Here is a 21,282-nt window from a genome sequence, read left to right as displayed (position 1 = left end):
CTTCACACTGCAGACACATGTGCATGAACTGTTAGCAATTGTGTATGTGTGTGTATGTACTGTACGCAATGTAGGGAATAGGAAGCAGCGGCTCTCACAGGAGTGTGTGTGTTCTATACCCACCATCCCGAGGAGGCAGCGAATCTCGTAGCTGTGTGTGTGTGTGTGTGTGTGTGTGTGTGTGTGTGTGTGTGTGTGTGTGTGTGTGTGTGTGTGTGTGTGTGTGTGCGCGCGCGTGTGTATGTGTGTGTGTGTGTTCAGTACCCACCATGCCGAGGAGGCAGCGGATCTCGTAGATGGCACCCAGACAACCCAGGAAGCCCATGAGCATGGAGAGAGAACCCACACCAATCAACATGTAGGACGCCACCTTCAGGGTGTCAGACTCCTCCTCTGTGGAGAGAGAGAGAGAGAGAGAGAGAGAGAGAGAGAGAGAGAGAGAGAGAGAGAGAGAGAGAGAGAGAGAGAGAGAGAGAGAGAGAGAGAGAGAGAGAGAGAGAGAGAGAGAGAGAGAGATTCACGTCAACAGGATGAGGTTAACCCATGTTACCATCAAGCCTCTCTGAGGTAGGGTTGGTATCGCGTGTTCGTGCATGCATACACATATAAAATCTTTAAACTGTGGTTGCGCATAAATATACTTTATAAAAACTCTTATATGGGCTCATTTGCACACATTTACGATAACATGTCTAAGTAAAATGCAGAAAATTGTGGGCTTTAGTTTAAAGAAACACTCTGGACCCTTAAATAATGTTTTCCCAAATTGTTTAAGTGGTTCCAACAGGGTGAGCAGCACTGATGCATATGCTTTGCCACCCTCCTTGGGCTGTAACTGTCGTAAGTATGGAGGAGAAGGCCAATATCGCGTCTTGTTGCCCTGAGTGACAATTCTGCTTTCTACCTAGGGTGACCAAAGAGTGACAAAAGGACTTTGTCCCAGTAAATGCAAACTTGAATCTCTGACCAAGAATTGTAGAAGAGATTCGAAAAAGTTAAACATTTCTATCAAAGGCAATATACCAGTCACTCTGTTTGAATTATGTGCCTTTATCTGCCTACTTCTCCCATCAAGAGGGTTAATAAAGTCAAAGTAGTGATGTGTGGATGGGGCCGCTGACAGCTTTGGCTGAACCCAGGATCATCTGAAAGCCACCTGGAGGTGGATGTGGGATATGGCCGGCATCTTCTTGGCCGATCACTGTTGCTGCTGCTGGTATGTGGAGGAGTGAACTCTGGATGGGGCCGAGGGGAAGCGAGAAGAGTCAAGACGGCAGACAGTAGTTTTTGTCGGGTTCGGGTCCTCACTGCCGCCACTAGTCTACCTCCCCTGGAGCACATATCTGCTGCAGAACGAAGGCACCACTGTAGGCTTCCGCCAGCACGACCCCTGGCCTGCCGTGTGTGTGTCTGTGTCTGTGTGTGTCTGTGTGTGCGTGTCTGCGTGTGCGTGTCTGCGTGTGCGTGTCTGCGTGTGCGTGTCTGCGTGTGCGTGTCTGCGTGTGCGTGTCTGCGTGTGCGTGTCTGCGTGTGCGTGTCTGCGTGTGCGTGTCTGCGTGTGTGGGCACGTGTGTGTGCGGGCGCATGTGTGTGTACTCTGTTTCAGCCCTGGTAATGAGGAGCCTTGCTGACTGTGTTGCAAAATATTTTCTGTACTCATGAGTCCTGAAATGTTTAAAACCCATGAGAAATATTTGAATCCAGCCTACGCAACATCCCGTCTACGACTTATAGGCTCAAATGAAGAATTCAGAATGTGTTGATAATAGGAATAGTTGAGGTGGAGGGGGTTCATCTGGGATGAACTACAGCTGGGCAGCACCCCAAACCGCTCGCCGTCTAACCGGGAGACACCCTGGCGTTGCGCAACCTGGATATTTCTCTGGAAGTCTGAAGTCTGATTCTGCTGCTTCCCTCCCTCCCACGTTCCCGTAATCACATCAAATCCTCAGCAGCCTCCCACACACACACATGCACTCACACACACATGCACTCACACACACACACACACACACACACACACACAGAGCAACCACATACACGCACGCACGCACGCACACACACACACACACACACACGACTTCTTACCTACAGGAGCAACCGCACACACACACACGGTAGCTAGCTGCTGTTTCAGCATGTAAAACGTGCTTTGAGCCACCGGCAGTTTTGCATAATTTGACTCATGTCCAAGATGGCTGAGCATAATCTCACTTCAAAACGTCCATAAATGTAAAATAGGGAAATAAAAATGTAACGTTCACAACCATATAGCCCATACATACACCATACAAAAATATGAATTCAATACATGGCGTGGGTGTGGGCTTTATAGGCCATTTCCTGTATAAAACGAATACGCAGCTTAAATGTATCCTCGGAGACTGAAGGGAGCACTGCGCAGTAATTAGGCCGCATTCACATCCCAAATGCAAAAATGGAGCGCCTATTCCTAATGTACCTTATATGTTCTGCTTAACATAAACAAACACCAAGCGGGGCTATATAAAGGTTTCCCGTTCAGTTTGGTTTGCTTAAGGCCCTCAGGCCTTAAATAGACAACCTCACCAATCCCAAAGCCCACTAACCCAGATGGTAAGCAGAAAGGGTAAGCAGAGGGTGTATGCCAAGCAAAAGCTATCATTTGAGGTCGACAGAAAGCAGAAACTCACACAGCAGCGTGTAGGCTACTTGCAGCTACTGGCAAGCAGGTTATACACTACTGCTCCAAGATTTAAAATGTCAGTGTGGTGGCATTTAAATTTACAGCTTTCCCGTCACAGGTCCTTCACATTAAATATTTATTCACACTCTCTTGCACACAACCAAATTTCTTTTTACATAAGTAGCAAGTGAATTCCTCCAAAGTGTGAACGCCAGAAGAACAGCGGTCTCAGTGTATAGGAGAAGAGGTCAGCTAACACACATACATATTTCTCAGAAAAGCCGAGCGGAGCGGAGGGCTTTGAAAGTTGAAAGCCTCGTTTCCTTCCATATGGTGGTGTCTGTCAGTATGACAATGTCAAATCGCAGCTTTTCCACTGAGGTCAGCTAATGTTTGTCCAGTAACCACCCCCACTGCCTATCTCCCACTCCCCCCACTTCTCTCATCCCTCACCCTCCCACCACTCATCCCCCTCCCCTCTCTATCTCCAAACGCCCCCTCGTTCACCCCTCATCTCCCTCTCCTTTCTATCTCACAACACCCCCTCGCTCACCCCTTTCCCTCTCCCCCTCTCCTCTCTCTGATACTGGCAAGTTTCCATATAGGTCGGAACTGAAATTCCAAAATATTTTCCCCCCGCTCTCGATGTTGGTCCCACAGCACGGAAAGTTTGACATAAAGAATTCCCATACATTAACCTTAAGTCCATGCAGGGTCAAGATGGAACATTTTTTTCCTTGAGAAAACATTAGCCATACGAGGCTGGGAGAAAGCTTACAGCAGATTTCTTGGGCATGGATACCAAACACTCCAACACTGCACTGCTTGCTTCATATTTTGTTTGCCTTTACAAGAAAGAAAAAAAAAACACTGGCATTGACATTTTATATTTTATATTTTCGGCCACCCAAAGAAATGGTTCATGGTCAGAAAATTAAGTGACTTCCCTCACGTGTCCTCGCCATGCTAGGTAAAAAAAAATGCTGCGTTTGTATTGTAACAAAAGATATCTCCATGACATTTTAACTCAAAAGTGCCACCAGGGACAGCGAACAATGGTAAAATAGGGAGGGACCCTCTTAAATAGCGTGGGGAGAAAAAAAGAGGAGAGAGGGAGCGAGAGAGAGAGAGAGAGAGAGAGAGAGAGAGAGAGAGAGAGAGAGAGAGAGGGAGCGAGAGAGAGAGAGAGAGAGAGAGAGAGAGAGAGAGAGGGTGTGTGTGTGTGTGTGTGAGATAGAGAGAGATGCGAAAAAAGAAGACAAAGAAAGACCAGGGACCTTTAAATAGAAGAGGACAGCCAGTTGTGGTGAAATGCTCTATTAATATGAGCAGTTGTGAAACGAGTGAAGAAAACGGAGCAGGAGGAAGAGAGGGAGAAAAAGAAACATGCGCTGTAAACTGAAAAAGAAAGAGAAATCCTGTTTTCCAGAGGCAAGGCCCTCTTACAGGCTGCTCAGCAACAAGCTCTACTAGAGTCAATAAACAAACACACTCGCTTTGCTCATACCACACTGGGGGCACGCAGAAATCCCCAAGCCCTGCTACGTCCTTCAACTCTGAATACAGTGTCATGCTCTATGTTCACAGAATAGTGTGAATGGGAGAAGACTGTATTGTGAGAGAGGGAGAGAGGGAGAGATAATTGTAGGGAGTATTGAAAGTAAGGGATGACTTCTCTGAGAGAGCAAGGACAGGTATTGTGGATGGGGGTGGGATGGGGGTGTGGTGGTGGTGGTGTGTGTGTGTGTGTGCGTGTGCGTGTGTGGACGGGGGCTGGAAGTGAGCCAGGCCAGGGCCAAGCAATCTCTGGAGGGGCCTGGTGGATTCTGGGAACAATGGGGGATTCCGCAACGGTCAGAACGACACGGGCCAAGGCAAACCTGATAAGCAGAGCCGACCACGCCACAAGGCTGGAGGCAACCCAGCCCAGCAACCGCCTTTTACTGTACAACAGTTTATAAGAACAGAGAGAAAGGAGAAGAGAGAGAGGAAGGAGAAGGGAGAGAGGAAAGAGAAGAGACAGAGGGGAGAAGAGACAGAGGAGAGAAAGGAGAAGGGAGAGAAGAGAGACGAGAGAAGAAACAGAAGAAAGAAGGGCGAAGTGACAGAAGAGAGAGAAGGGAGAGAAGAGAGAAGAGACAGCATGATAAGAGCTGACTACGCCACAAGGCTGGAGGTAGCCCAGTAACGGCCTTTTTCAACCGTTTAGAACAGGGAGAAGGGAGAGAGGAAAGACAAGAGAGAAGGGAGCGAAGAGAGAGGGGCAAGAAGTGACAGAAGAGAGAAGGGAGGATGAGAGGGAGGAAAAGACAAGACAAAAGGATGAGCCGTTTGGTAAGCAGCTCAAGTTCTTCTGCGCTTTTGGTCAAAATGTCACTCATCTATTGACTTGGCGAGGCCTTCAGACAGACGCCTTTTCAACAAATCCTCCCTCTCTTTTTTCATCCAGAACAAACACCTGAACACATTATCCTCCACTCCACTCCGCTCGTCTCGTCTTGTCTTCAGTTCCACATTACATTGGCCCTGCAAATTACATTAGCCTAGTAATAACCTCATCGAGCAGTGAAAGCCTTTTGAAAAAGGCAAAGCCGTTGTGTATGTGAATTGTGTATGTGTGAGTGTCTGTGTGTGCATGTGCAGGGGCCGTTGTCTTGCAAATGACACTGAGGACATCCAGAGTAGCTGGGGGAAACTCTTAACGAATGGTTCATACGGCCCGATTTGTCTCGGCACACCACCAGCACCACCACCACCACTCCACTGCTTTGGGCTGCACACCACCACACCACACCACACCACTGCACTGCTTTGGGCTGCGCTCCATCTGGGTGCCGAGCACATTGGAGGCATTTATTATGCACTGGGGCAGATTTATGCGAGTTTCCATCCTCTTCTCTTCTCTCGGCTCCGGCTCCGGCTCCAGCTCCAGCTCCAGCTCCAGCCCTCGCTCCAGCTACACAGGGGCAGGGCGTCAGGCCGCCCGGATGAATGAGTTCAGCTGTTGGAACCCCAGCCACACTGTGGAACATGATGGAGGCCATCTTGGGGAGGGTGGGGGAGGGGAGGGCAAGCAAGGTAGCCTAGCCTCGTTAGACCCACATTCAGGCCCCTAAATTATTATTTTTCTCCACTGTACGCCAAAATGGCTTGTGGTAAGTTGGTCTTTTCTACCAACTTAACTGGAATTTCACCAGCGTTTGGCAAATTGGCTGGTGTTAATTTAGAGCTCTGCCCGCATCAGTATGAAAAAGGTCTAGTAAAAACTCACCATTGATGGGGGCTTTCAAATCCCTCTGCATGCAATAGTACAGTACTACAACCAATCACTGCAACTAACTACTTTATTAGGCCCACCCTCTGACGCTGCACCTCCCAGTGATTCGTCGACCAGTCTTGGGAGAAGCGTCAATTCAAAAGCCATATGGGTCATCGCTAGACATCCCCTTGCCAGGGAATTACATTTGCTTCCACTAGGGGCGTCTTCTACTGGTCTACATTTCTTGGCTTGGGAAAAAAGATCAGTCCACCAGAACCAGCTATAACCCTCCAGAGAGAGAGAGAGAGAGAGAGAGAGAGAGAGAGAGAGAGAGAGAGAGAGAGAGAGAATGAGAGAGAGAGAGAATGAGAGAGAGAGAGAATGAGAGAGAGAGAGAATGAGAGAGAGAGAGAATGAGAGAGAGAGAGAGAGAGAATGAGAGAGAGAGAGAGAGAATGAGAGAGAGAGAGAGAGAGAGAGAGAGAGAGAGAGAGAGAGAGAGAGAAAGGGAGGGAGAGAAGGAGGGAGAATTGCTTCTGCTCTCCGTGCTCCGTGGAGGTGAATACCTTCCTGTCAGCGTTGAGCTATACTGTGATGTGACCGCGATACACGGACTCTCGTGAGGAAGCTTTGCACGTCAGTTTTCCTCCCTGCAGTCTTTTGATTCAACATCTGCAAGCGAGTGAGTGTGTACATGTGCATGTGTGGGTGTACTAGTGCATGTGTGAGTGTGTATGTGCGAGTGCCTGAGTGCGCACAATTGAGAGAGGAAGAGGGGGGAAAAAAGAGAGAGAATGTGAGAACGTGTTCAAATATAGAGCGTAGTAGGGATGCAATGCAGTGCAACGGTTGTAGGTGGAGACTTCTCGGCCAACGAGCTGTGCTTTCCATCAAGAGGACTCTGCAACGCCCCCAGCTGCAATGGAAACCACAGCTGGGTGATGGGGAGACCAGATAGTCAGTCCACCAGGAGAGGGTGCGGTGGGGAGGCTAGAGGGTGTTGGAGTTGGAGGGGGTTTCACCCATTTAAAAACGACTGCTGTTATACATTTGCTGTTACCAGAATGGCAATAACCAACTTATAATATATTAATTAAGGCCCTGTGTAGTGTAGTATGGTAAGTAACCCCTTTGCTGTCACCAAAATGGTAATGTCTTAATTTGTTACTTAACCTATTGATGCCTGTTGTTGCGTTGTGCAACATTGGCCCTGGCGCCTGGAGCTACGTTACGCAACATTCAGGCACATGAGATTTGAGCCAACTTAATTAAAAATTTCTGTTTGTTTGAGATGAATGAACACATTCTAATGAAAGATGAGGGTGTGAGCGCTGAAATGCAACCCAGTGCACATTTTGATGTGCTTGAAAAGCTGAGATATTTAGGTTTTTATAGGCTGAGGGCAGGTTTTCTTCAAAAAGTGCTCAGGCATTCAGCACCCTTTTTTGCAGGTCCCTTAGGCGTCAATGGGTTAAGGCTCTCGGGAATGTCACAGCAATGTTGCCATGATGTAGCAGACAAATAGATGTAGATCAACAAATAGTGAATAGACCCGCTGGCGCCCCCATCTGCGCAAAGAGGCTACGTCTTTTCAATGACTATTACAGCCACTAGTGGAATGGCGTGCATTAAGGGGTTAACCTTTAAGAGTGTACCGTCACACCGGTGTGACGGGAATGTTCAAGCAGTGAAAGTTCTATAGAATTCTGGGCATCATTCAATTCAATGTGGAATTTTAGAATCTTGCATTGCTATAGAACACATTATTTTTATAGAATGCTCAAAAACCCACACTCTTAAAGGGGTTAAGCAGGTGGGGAGGGGCTGCACTGAAGAGAGCGGCCAGACTCCCCGGGCGGCCAGCCGGCTTGCGGACGTACAGCATGTGAACATGTTGTGCAGAGTGCATGTACACGTTTCAAAAGTTCACACCCGCTTCGCCCAACACATGCAAGCGCAGCCTTTGACACACATACAGTACACACCAATTTAGCAACACACATGCACACACTGACAAAAACATACATTCAGCAGCTCAAAGAGGTAGCTCAGTATACACAGCATGCATGTCAACATCACACACACACACACGCGCACGCACACAGCAGTCTAGTGTGCAAGCACCACTGTGAAGAGAGGGAGGAAACGGCAGTCTTTAAGAGGAAAGAATAGCATTCTAAAAGTAAGTCAGCAGAGAGAGAGAGAGAGAGAGAGAGAGAGAGAGAGAGAGAGAGAGAGAGAGAGAGAGGGAGAGCGCGCGTGAGTGAGCCAGTGAGTGATTGAGGGAGAGCGTGAGAGAGTAAGGGTGGGGGTGGATGGGTTGAGAGAAGCCCGGCGTCGTCCGTGCCAGTGGTGATGTGACGCACCTTTTCCGGCCGGCTACGGCTTCAACCACGGGGGAGCAGCTGAGTCAGAACCCTTTTGATGGTACCGCCCGCCCGCTCGGCCGCACAGCACCGCTGAGCAGACAGACTGGACCGGACCCACTTCCCGTCCCATGGTTGGGCCAAGCCTGTGACCTGCTTCTGTTTTTACTCTCCCTCTCTCCCTTTCCTTCTCCAACGTCTCACTCGCTTGCTCTTTCTCTTTTTTTACCACCTTCCCCATCTCTCTTTTCCCTCTTCTCCCCCCTTTCCTCTCTCTTCCTCCCTCCTGTCCTTGCCATGGGAAGAGATGGCGGTATGGTTTATTGTCTGCGGATCATAGATTTGGAGTGAATGCAGGAGGGGAGGTGGAGGAGGAGGAAGAGGAGGTGGAGGAGGAGGGAGGTGGAGGAAGAGGGGGGGGGGGGTGGTGGTGGAGGTGGAGGAGGAGGAGGAGGAGGAGGAGGAGGTTTACTGCTTACATCCTTCAGATTTTACAGCCCTGTTCCCTGGTGGATGTGGAGAATGAACGGGGCCAGGGACAAGATGCCGAGACACAGATATTTCATTTCCTTATTTTGGGGAAAAAGGGGGTGCGGGGAAAGCTACATGTTAACGCTGTCCCACTTCCTAGGGTTTGAAGATGGAAACTGGGGAAGCCGGGAGGGGGTGTGGAGGTGGGAAGGAGTCAAGTTGTCCTGGGCGGGCCCAGAAATGAGTCCCCATTACATTGTACATGTATTGAGTGGAGTTGTGGGGGCTTTCAGATGACTTTGTCCCAGACCCAGTCAAACCTGTCAGCGGTCCTAATGGATAAGACTAATAACTTTCACTTCAGCATTGAGGAGTCTCGTTTGGAAGTCGACTCCAAACAAAGTCCAAGTGTGGTGGTGCAGGTGCAGAGAAATGACACTCTAGTAGCTCTTACTTTGTGACTGAACTTGTAGGGTTGCTAGATCATTTCCAGCCCAAAAATGCTCAAAACCCGCAAAAATAAGCAGAGTCTACGGTAGTAACATAGTCAGGTACTTACGTAACACAGCGATGAAGCTCTGGTTGTCCAGCAGGATCCACAGGCCAAAGCCCATAATGAGGGCTCCGAACAGCTAACAGAGGAGGAGAAGAGAAGAAAACAATGAAATAAATTACTACAGAAAAATGTGCACGTCTATCCATGGAGACAAATGTGTGTGTACTATGCAAGGACAGACAGAGAGAGAGAGAGAGAGAGAGAGAGAGAGAGAAAGAGAGAGAATGAAAGAGAGAGAGAGAGAAAGAGTGAGAGAGGGAGAGAGAGATAAGGAGAGAGAGAGAGACAGACAGAGAGAGAGAGAGAGACAGAGAGAGAGAGAGAGAGAGGTATGCGTATGAGAGTGTGGGTGAACGGGAGAGAGTGAGAGAGATTGGATGCGTGTGTTAGAGTGAGTGAGTGAGAGAAACAAACACAGTACAGAGACAGAGAGAGAAAGATAAAAGATGGGGAGAAATAGAGAGAAAGAGGGCCAGGCCAGTGAGTGTGTCCAGGACATCTGGGACTGATCTGGTCTCCTCTAAAGCAGGGCAGTAGGCAAGATGGAGGATCTGGCCAGATAGCTCCCCACATGACTGGCACGGACGCACACGGCTGCTCCTAACTTAACTCTCCACTAACTTAACTCTCCAGAAGACACAAAAAGTGACGTTTCGTCTTACATTTCAATGGCTTTTACACATGGACAATTGTTAGATATTTTATCTAAAGGGCAACCTCGCTGTCTGGGCCTGAAGATGAAAAGGTCTGGAGAAGTGTGACGGGAAGGTATATGGGACATGAACACGTTTAGGGTTTTTGCCAGGGTTTGTCTTCAAAACTCCCCACTCTGGAAGGAGTCTTCAGATTTGTGCATCTTCAAGCCCCGATGGAGGGGTTGCTGTGTATACAAAAGGCACCTCTGATAAAATATTTTGTTGTTTTCCCTCCAATAGTCCTGATATAAGCGGCACCTAACTCTCTCAAAGCCTCTCTCTCTCACTCCACTCACTGTCATTTTGTACTGCTACTCTCCTCAATGCTTTGCTCCACTTTTCTCCTCTCCTGGGGTGCATAATTCAAACCCATAGTTGCTACCTACATTAGCTATTTTGTTGTTTGTAATTCAATCTCCCATTGGCAACTACCGAAGTTGATAACTGGCTAACAACTACGCTTTCAAGAAACGCACCCCAGTCCTGTCCTGTCCACTCCTCTGCTACTCTCCTCATTGCTTTACTCCACTCCTCTCCTCTCCTCGGCTCCTGTCTTCTATCTAGGCTAGCGCCTCATGACATGACACACACCCTGTAATCAACGGCACTGATTAAGGGCTCCTGCTCGCCCCATCCCAGTCACAGATGTGCCGCTCTCCCTCTCGCCTCGCCTCGCCACACCACTCTCTCCTGCTGGGTCTAATGTGTTAATAAGAGGAGAGGCTCCTGTGAAGTACCAAGGCAGGCTGACTCAGGGAGACTGTCTGGGTCCAGAGGGGCTGGAGATGAGTCAGGGGATAGTGTGACGGGCAAAATGGATTCATTACTTACAAACCAGTGCTATACGTATACATATACCTCCTCTTTTTTGTAGTAAATTAGTTTTAGTAACAATTAGTAACTAATCAACTTTTTAGTAACTTTCAGTAACCTTTTTAGTAATTTAATTAGTAGCTTTTTAATTTTTATTGGACTGTGCAGCCCTAACAACGTATGGACCTAGATGACTAGACTCTATAGGCCATATTGTGCTTTGTGTGTCTTAAATGGGCGCTTACATGTGGAAGAGTCATGCAAGACAAATTTCTGTGCAAACAGACAATAAAAGTTTATCTTATCTTATTTTACCTGTCCAATTCAACCAGGTGATCATTCAATCAGCCAATCATCTGAATTGTATAGGTAAAACACAGTCATTTGGGAAAACATGGTAAGCTTACTAGATTGTAAATAATGAATCTGTTTTGCCCATCACTGATGATGGGTGTAGTAGGGCCAGTGGGCGATGGGATGGGTGGATGTTGGTGGATGTCTTCAGGCTGCCGTACCATGGTCTACTCTGCAGTGGGCAGGACGAGGCACCAAAGGGGAGCCAGGGAGGTGGGGTGTTGGTGCAGACAGAAGCAGTGAAGTGGATAGGAGGGGAGTGAAGTGAAGAGGAGGTGAGGGGAGATGGTGGAGTTGGTGGTGGGGTGTGTGTTTGGGAGAGAGGGAAGAGTGAACGTGGTGGTGGGGTGTGTGTTTGGGAGAGAGGGGAGGTGATGGAGATGGTGGCGTGTGTGTATTTGGGAGAGAAGGGAGGTGATGGTGGGGTGTGTGTTTGGGAGAGAGGGGAGGTGATGGAGATGGTGGCGTGTGTGTATTTGGGAGAGAAGGGAGGTGATGGTGGGGTGTGTGTTTGGGGGAGAGGGGAGGTGATGGTAGGGTGTGTGTTTGGGGGAGAGGGGAGGTGATGGTAGGGTGTGTGTTTGGGGGAGAGGGGAGGTGATGGTAGGGTGTGTGTTTGGGGGAGAGGGGAGGTGATGGTAGGGTGTGTGTTTGGGGGACAGGGGAGGTGATGGTGGGGTGTGTGTTTGGTAGAGAGGGGAGGTGATGGAGATAGTGGGGTGTGTTTGGGCCGGCTGCATAATTAAAAGGCCCAGCTCAGCTCAGAGACGCAGCCAGCCGAGATCTGAGAGACTCACCACCCCAGCACACTCTCAGCCACACACACACACTTACTCACTCACTCACTCACTCACTCACTCACTCACTCACTCACAGACCCACACACTCCAAACTCTCTCTCACACACACACTCCAAACTCTCTCTCTCTCACACACACAGACACACAGAGACACACACGCACAAACCAGACCTAATGAGCTCCAGAGAGAGATTCAGCGAAAAAGAGGAAGAGAGGGGGGAACTACTCTCATCATATACTTTCCCTGGGCCATCATTACATGCCTAATGCAGCCCACACTACCAGCATGTCCATCCAGAGACGTTTCCATGGCCACCTCCAGAGTTGGGTTAAGTAGAAGTAGAAGTAGGCTACTCTTTCAGACGTAATTACAACACTAGTGGTATACATTGGGTTCTAAACTTTTGCTTTCTCCTGGTTGCGCGACACTAGCTGCGCACAACTCAACCTCTGATTGTTGGAAACCGCTGTCGGTCAAAACATTAGCTCACCTGGTTGGCTGCCAGTGCCTTGCCCCCCCTCAAAAAATCGTGTTTATTAACACGGTGAACCAATTTTTAAGAAGTACTCTTTCAGATGTAATTACAAGACTAGTGGTATTACATTACATGTTTTTTTCAAAATCGTAATATCGCACCACTGGTGTTGTAATTTGTAATTACCTGTCAGAGTACTTCTGATTTGCTTCACACAGCTTTGGCCACCTCCAACCACACTACCAGGCTACACTGTACTGGGCAGAGGGAACTGGAGGGAAGAGTTAACAGCTGTAGTGTTTTGAGCTTTCTCTCCGAACACATAGGCTACTCGTTGGGGATGAATCCTGGGACTTATGAAGTCTGTGGACTCCTGAAATATCCCCCCAAAGCACAAACAACACTTCAACAAACAGGCCAACATGTACAATCCAAAAGGAGGCACAGAAACGGAGGGGGGAGAGAGAGAGAGAGAGAGAGAGAGAGAGAGAGAGAGAGAGAGAGAGAGAGAGAGAGAGAGAGAGAGAGAGAGAGAGAGAGAGAGAGAGAGAGAGAGAGAGAGAGAGAGGCGTATGAGAGTGTGGGTGAACGGGTGCACCATATCCATGAGACATGGCTGAAATTATGCAAATACCACTAACATGGAAATGTGGCGAGTCAAATCACATAGTCATTTTACGAAGAGTTGACTTACCACAGAAACTCAGAAGAGTGTGTGTGTGTATGTGTGTGTGTGTGTGTGTGTGTGTGTGTGTGTGTGTGTGTGTGTGTGTGTGTGTGTGTGTGTGTGTGTGTGTGTGTGTGTGTGTGTGTCATCCTGCATATCGTATGTGTTTGTGCGTGTGTTTAACATTGACTGTATAGTCAGTGGGCCGTACAGTATGTGTTTGAGTCCACGTAAGAGCTGATCTACTATATGAGTGACGTGAGAAGTGTGAAGCGAGGAGACAGTAATACTCACAAAGAAGAGGAGGTTGAAGAGGAACAGGAAGTACTTGGTTGCCGTGATACAGCCCTTCCCCATGGTCGCACCTCTGGAAATGAGAGACACCAGTTTAAGACATTTGACACAAAGCAAAACAAACAAACAAACAAACAAAAAACAACAAACTCAAAGTAAATGGTAAATGGACTGCATTTACGTATATAGCGCTTTTCCACTCCTTCAAGCACTCAAAGAGCTTTACATAGTATGCCTCACATTCACCCATCCACACTCACACACAGGTGGCCATGGCTTCCACACAGGGTACCACCCTGCCACCAGGAACAATGTGGGGTTAAATATCTTGCTCAAGGACACATCAATGGGGGTCAGATATATTAGCAGGGCTTGAACCTGCAACTTCCTGGTTGCCGAACAGGCGCCTCTACCAAACAAGCCACCACCGCCCACATCAGGTGGTGCACATCAGCCAGAAAAGAGAAACAAAAACCACACACACACTGCAGGTGTGCACACTGCCTGCACTCATTTGAACAGTTGAAGTTTCCTTCAACCGCCAGCCAAACACAAACCACACTCCCACGCAAACACGCACAGGAACTTGTCGTAGATGGCTTTTGTGATAGTAGCGAGGATAGCTAGTTATGTTTCCTGGAGGTAGCACAAGCACTGACACGATCACTGCATCTAGGAACACATGTTGTCATGACGATGATGTCACATTCTTAGGATGTCATGTGACAATTATCAAGATCAATCGTCCAACCACTTCCGCGTCCCCACACACACCCACCCACCCACACACACTATTTTTCAATTGAGATGACATTTTATGGTAATTGTTTTTGGCCAGAATTAGAAGAACACTTTTAAAAAAGGTCAATGGAAAAACTAAGTTAGATTGATCTTGAAACACAAACCGCAGTGTGAAAGGGAAAAGGAGTACAGTTCATATCTGTAGAATTCAAACATCATTATCAACTTCCACCGCAGTCACACGGTTAACATTCCTGTTAGACATGATCTTGCTCATGAGGGAGCTACTGTAAGAACAGCTATTACGAGTGTGACTTCTGGTTTGTAGCAATAAACAGTAGTGATCTGTGATGATATCATAACTGTGTTGTAATTATTTGTATGACAATATTCCATCCTACTGTTTTCTCCTAAATTTTAAGCCCAAGTTTATACATTCTGACAACCAGGCCATGTTAGACTTCTTAATAACATATAGGTTACAAAGACAGCAGGATATTACCATTACTTTATTATTTTGACATAATTGTTATTCGTTACCATCGTTGCTTTGTCTTGCAATATCCTTACTGTACAATGCGCATTATTTTAACAACCTCCCAGTTCCAGACAACATAAAAATTCATCATAAATATTACACCTCCTTCCTACACAATAGTATTGTTTGTATTAAATCTCACAGTAACTACTGCGGGACACATGTGTGTTTTGCTAACCAACCCAACAGGAAATCCACACTCGGTTATTTATTTCCTCTCCGCATTTTTTGATGAACTCCAAACACAGAGATTAAGACATCCCCATAAACAAAACAATTATATGTGGTGGGTTGTGGCGGCTGGCTGCTGTGGCAATTGTTATGATTCTGCTCATCTGTCAAAAAGATGATTACAGACACCATTGTGTGTGTGTGTCTGTGTGTGTGTGTCCTGAACTTACATCGTTTCATTGTCTGGCTACAGGGGAGCTGGCGGGCAGAGTGAACCTGCCGTTGGCTCGGCTTTTCATCATCTCACAGCAGGACCTTTTAATCTGTTTGTTTTCAGAAGGAGGCTGCATCCTGCACACTTTTGTTATTGTAACATAAAGGCCTTCGTGCTTCAGTATTACACTAGAGCCATGAAAGGCGTCGCAAGTCCCCTGCTGAGGCCCTGTTCTTTTTTTATTTAAATAAAGTTTCATTTTTGGAGCGCAATTTGCGGCGTGCAGAGTAGACGGCAGATGGAAATTGTATTAGCTACAACCTGGCATTCAAGACATCTTTTTACTTTTGTAAACAATGACTATTGTGCATGGTCCCTGTAGAACTAAACTAAATAAACTAAACCTACCCTTTTCACTGTGCACCTGCAAAAAGCCACTTTGGATGTGTGCGCAACCTATTGAAAAACAATCCCTGCTGAGGTTCACCAGAGCACTGTAGCTAGCAACCTCGAGGTCCAGTTGCAGCCTGTCTGTTGCTGTACGTCTGGCCTATAGGCCAGTGTTTCCCAACCTTTTTTGTCTTGTGTACCCCCAAGCCTTTTTGTTGTGCCATGAGTACCCCCTAAGTCAAGTTCTATATCGCTTTCTCCATCCCAATGTAACTAAGCTCCATATATTTGTTAAATTTAAAAATGTTCCAAGTACCCCCTGCAGTGTGCTCGCGTACCCCTAGTGGTACGCGTACCCCTGGTTGTGAAACACTGCTATAGGCAACTGGTGGCGTGTGAACATCTGTGTGCATGTGATATTTTTATCGACCAAATTAACCAAGACAGACTCGTTGATGACACTGGGAGGAGGGGAGTAAAGGGGAGGTGAATTCTGAAGAACTCAAGCCTGTGGTCAAGATGACGCTTGTCGTCACCCACTCGCATATACAGCCTAAGCATATAGCCTGTGAGCAGGGCCTGATTAAGATGGTCTGGGGCCCTAGGCTGAGGACCTACCATTTTCACTGTGCATCTGCAAAAAAAAAAATCACTTTGGATGTGCGCGACGCAACCAATCGAAAAACAATCCCTGATGAGGTTCAGCAACCTCGACGTTCAGTTGCAGCCTGTCTGTTTCTGTACGTCTGGCCTATAGGCAACTGGTGGCGTGTGATATTTTTATCGACCAAATTAACCAAAGACAGACCCGTGGATGACACAGCGACGGGAGGTGGCTTCTGAAGAACTGAAGCCTGTTATTGCGGCCACAAGAGAAGAGAGGAGAAGAGGCTGTTGTGGACTGTGGTCAAGCTGACTGTTGTTGTCACCCACTCACACATACAGCTAAGCATAGGCAGGGTTCCCACACTTATTTAAAAATCATTTTCCAGGACATTTCCAGGACATTTCCAGGACCATTTTTTGGTAATTCAGGACGGATGTTTTCTCCGTCGAACCCACAATTTGGGCATACACAGCGACACACCGACAGGGGACAAGTAATAAATTAAACAATAGATGCAATGGTTCATTTTAACCTTTTAACCTTTAACCTTTTGGCGACTAAAATCCACATTTAGCAACTTTTTGGTAAAACATGTCTTTTCAGGTGCTGCTTCCACGTAGCAGGATATTTTTTAGCAGAGTATTTTTTTCTCCTGCTAGGTGTAAATGCAACATGTGGATAAAAAAAATCCTCCATTGTAACAAATGCGTTTCAGCCCCCTAAACAGGATATTTTTTTCTCCTGCTTTTTATACCTGGATTTTAAATATCTGCTACGTGGAAACGGAAGACCAAAACCAATGCAAAACCAATACAAGCAGGAGAAATCCAGCTACGTGGAAACAGCACCTCAGTGACGCTGAGCTGCTGTCAGAAGCATTTCCTACGATTAAGCAGGGCTGCAGATATGCTCTGATCTCCAAAAAAAGATAGCACTACAATTTTTTGTAAGTAAGTGCTAGCACTGCCTATTTGTAGGCCTATTATGACCTTAGGCATGTTTTCGAGAGATATATAACGCCATCATATCATCTAGCGACTTTTCAGCAAGCCAACTAGCGACTTGTAGCGACTTTTGGCAACACTGAGTCAAAGAATATGACTGTGTATAAGTGCAATCAAAGATGGCAACCTGACCAAACTGTGCGTGTGTGTGTGGACAATAATGTATTCAATAGGTGGATATAAATTCAATCGTCATGTCTAGACTCGGACAAGAGTAAAAATTATACCACAAACAAAATTGGGAAAATGTTGAAGGAAAAAAAATCCAGGACAAAATATTTTTTCCCAGGACATTTGGTGAATTTCCAGGACATTCAAGGACTTGAAAACATATCTCTAAATTTCCAGGTTTTCCAGGTTTTCCAGGACGTGTGGGAACCCTGATAGGTCTCTGTGAGAGGAGAGGACCCGAAGCAGACCTCAGCAACACATAACTTACAGCCTCTTTTTACAGTCCTGTTTATGGTCTTTTGGAGCCTCAAATGAACCACTACAAGAGCACACTAACTTGCCTGTAGATCATATCATGGAGACTGTTGTGTTGTAGTGTACTGGGGAAAAAATCAAAGGCCCTGTGGTGAGGGGGGCAGAGTGTGTGTGTGTGTGTGTGTGTGTAGCTGGGGTGTTTGTGCGGAGTTCTAAACAACGTCAGGCTGGCTGCTGATGTCAGTCCTGAGGGAGTGAGCACCTCTGGAATATCAAGCACAGCTCTAGAGTCTGTGTGACTGGGCAGGTGGTGCCCAGCCCTCTGTCCTTTAGCAAGGCCGGGCGGGCCGGGATGCCACGTCACCGACCGGGGCCAACCCCAGCCAAGGGCTCACTGCATTCAAAGCCTGCTGCACCACTAGGCTATTCATTACTCTGAGCACTGGCCTAACAGCACACACACACGCAAAGCTTGGAACACTGGAGCACAGCTTTGTTGGAACATGTCAACTTAGCCGAGTTCCCAGCACTCACACATAAGATCACCTTTGTCATTATTATGATTATTTGGGTATGTGTATGTGTGCGTTTGTGTGGATAACGGATGTGGCCTACCCATTTTCTTTGTATGCCAAATGACTAAATAACAGAACTGAACTTTCAAATGGTAGTGTGCATAATAGTAGCGAAAGCAGACTGGCGCTAGGCTAGTCTAGGTAAAACTGGACTTACATGTGCTGAGTTAGTATAACCGGCGTTGTTGATGAACAGGACTCCACAAAATAGGCAACAGTCAGCACAACTAAATGCAAAACAAGCGTTCTGGCTGCCACTACCATGAAGCATCCAAACACGTAGCTGCAGAGTGGAATGCGGTTGTTTGTAACATACTGGAAAAAAATGACTTCTGCCAAGCAGAGAACATACAGTTTAAATTACGGACTCAAGATGATTTCAGTTTGGGCACCTGGCAAGCTGGGGGAGCTCTTGGGTCTCTGCGGAAAGGGAAACCACCAATACCAACGCAATAAATAGAGTCGGCCAAGGAGGAGAGCACAACACAACACAAGACCTGTGTTTCTGTAGCAAACATACTGTAGGTGTGTAATTTGCCCAAGTAAGTCTGTACACACTACACAGACACAGTGGAGACTCCATCCTCCTGAAGGGGCCTTTTTTTTTTTTTTTTAAAGAGCTCCGCTTTACCTCCCACTGCGTTCCCAATAGCAGCCATTTTATTTGGAGCAGCGTTGCTGGCATTCCTGAATAATGATAAACAGAAATTTGGGGAACAACAGGACTTTGGATCCGAAGCTTAAAAACTCCACGTTAAGCTGTGTGTGTGTGTGTGTGTGTGTGTGTGTGTGTGTGTGTGTGTGTGTGTGTGTGTGTGTGTGTGTGTGTGTGTGTGTGTGTGTAAAGTGCGTTAGTGTAGTGTGTGTGTTCATCTCTGTACATGGCTAAAACAAAAAAATAGATCATATTCAGTACTGTGTTGTGTGTTCTACTTCCTCCGAGTCTTACGACAAAGGAAGCCCTCAAGCTCTGGCAACAGAATCATGTGGTGTTCTGGTGCTATCTGGCTAAGATAGTAGGACCTTAGTTGAACAGAGCACGGGACCAGGTGACAGTCACAGCACACATATACAGCTGGTCACAACGGCAGAAAAAAAAAACAGGGTCAAAGTTCCCTCTACAGACTTGTCACTTCCCCCTCTCTCTCTGTCAACAGTGTTTCTGTTCCTTTGAAGAGAATCTAAGCAAACTGATGATGAGAGCCACATGGAAATGAACTCGATTAAAGAGAGACCATACATGGAATGTGGAATGTGGAATGCAACAACGCCAAGCCATTAGTGACACATTATGAGGCCGCCTATAGAATGGATCATTCAACTGCACATAATGACTTGGACAGAGGGAGGTCAAGATCAATGCATAGTTTTAAAACAAATAAAACGACTTGACTGGCTGCTCGGCTAGTAATATTTGTCTAATCCCAATTTCCCATGCATGTGTGTGTTGTGATATGAAAAGCAGGTTTAATTTTACACCCAAAAGAGAGCTAGGTACCCTAATCACACACAGTTAGACTTTTTTTCCCACGGCCTAGGACTGTGGCGAGGTTTTCACACAAGAGCCAAAGGCAGTTGTACCCCCCTTTTAACCCCAAAATAGACCCCTCCTCCTCCCCACTGAGGATCTGCCCTCACCCCCCCACCTCTCCTCCTCCTCCTCGGATCCACCCTAACCCCAAGTTAACGGTACGTTACTACACTCCACTGCTCACACACGCACCCCATACACTCCAAAAACACACCAAACAAAGGGTGCCTTCTCCTAGGCCCTTTTAGAGAGGAGAGGGGACAAAAGGGAATCTGAACACACCCAAAAGTGAGCTTAACAACAGCCCTGAAAAGAGAAAGAAAGAAAGAAAGAAAGAAAGAAAGAAAGAAAGAAAGAAAGAAAGAAAGAAAGAAAGAAAGAAAGAAAGAAAGAAAGAAAGAAAGAAAGAAAGAAAGAAAGAAAGAAAGAAAGAAAGAAAGAAAGAAAGAAAGAAAGAAAGAAAGAAAGAAAGAAAGAAAGAAAGAAAGAAAGAAAGAAAGAAAGAAAGAAAGAAAGAAAGCACCTCTAAAAAACTTGGGTCTGCTTTCCCAATGATGCTTCTTCACTTACTAGATGGTCAGAGGAGATGAAACATAATCCAGGATAACAGAATGAGTTTGAGGAAGTCCCTGTCCTAATCAGTTCAAGTAGTAAAGGGACACTGGGGATGAGATGGGATGGGATGGGATGGGATGGGAAGGGGCCGTTGTAGTAATTAGAAGCCAGATGGGTTCCATCAGACAGCCCGGGGTCTTCACAATTACAACGCACACACACAACACGACACAACACAGGCTAGCCGCCCATCCACACATACTGTATGAGGACAAGGGGGGAAAAAGTCCACTTCAACCAGGATTTCTTGACAGTCCTAAGGTCTTGACAATTTTAACACACAGGATGCCCCGTCCACACAGCCAGCCACCACAACTCACACGACTTCAGAGGAGGAGGGTGGCATGACACACACGAAACAGCCGAGGGTCTTGACAATTGTTATATAAAACACAGGATGGCCCATACACGCGACAAGGGGAAAACAGGCAGCTTCAATCAGGATTTCTTCCTTCCTATGCTACTTTGGTCTTGTTCCTAGGACAAAAACTAGGATGTGGAAGTTTCAAGATTACTTTTTTTACATCTCATTATAGGTTTATAATGGAGTAAAATTATTTGTGTTTTGTCTCCTCAAAAGATAAATAAATGGAAGGCGTGTGTGTGTGTGTGTGTGTGTGTGTGTGTGTGTGTGTGTGTGTGTGTGTGTGTGTGTGTGTGTGTGTGTGTGTGTGTGTGTGTGTGTGTGTGTGTGTGTGTGTGTGTGTGTGTGTGTGTCAGTTAACTGGTCCATCTCATCCACATAGACACAGCCTACAAGTTGTCTTCAGGGGAGGGTGGTGTGGCGGCATGATGTACTGTTTTTGGAAGAGAAAGCCAACGCACACCAGAGGTTTTGAGGTGCAGGTAGCAGGCACTTATTCATTTTAGAGGCGAAGATATCAAGTTGAGAAAAGCCACACTGGCTGAAATGTCATTTGTTAAATAAAATTCAGCATGATGGACAAGAGTGTGCGGTATCTTCCCCTCTGGCATGACGTACTAAACAGCTGGGATTGATAGGTCACACTGTAGGCATGATTGCTGCTCTCTCCAAAGAGTCTTATAGCAACAA

The 21,282-nt window shown here is 46.8% G+C and overlaps 1 protein-coding gene across 1 annotated transcript in view; it reads right to left on the bottom strand.

Annotated features, from left to right (window-relative positions):
* Nucleotides 1-21,282, bottom strand: part of cd82b (CD82 molecule b) — a 35,946-nt gene that overhangs the window by 12,241 nt on the left and 2,423 nt on the right. The window contains exons 2-4 of the mRNA XM_063196764.1: nucleotides 13,417-13,489; nucleotides 9,321-9,393; nucleotides 269-393 (exon numbers count right to left, since the gene is read on the bottom strand). Coding sequence (XP_063052834.1) covers nucleotides 269-393; nucleotides 9,321-9,393; nucleotides 13,417-13,479 — 261 coding nt within the window. The 5' untranslated portion in view covers nucleotides 13,480-13,489. The remainder of the gene's footprint in view (nucleotides 1-268; nucleotides 394-9,320; nucleotides 9,394-13,416; nucleotides 13,490-21,282) is intronic.

Source organism: Engraulis encrasicolus, chromosome 4, assembly GCF_034702125.1.
Source record: "Engraulis encrasicolus isolate BLACKSEA-1 chromosome 4, IST_EnEncr_1.0, whole genome shotgun sequence".
NCBI classification, from domain to species: domain Eukaryota; kingdom Metazoa; phylum Chordata; class Actinopteri; order Clupeiformes; family Engraulidae; genus Engraulis; species Engraulis encrasicolus.
The sequence above is the reverse complement of the archived record's forward strand: the minus strand, read 5'-3'. Positions and strand labels throughout refer to the sequence as shown.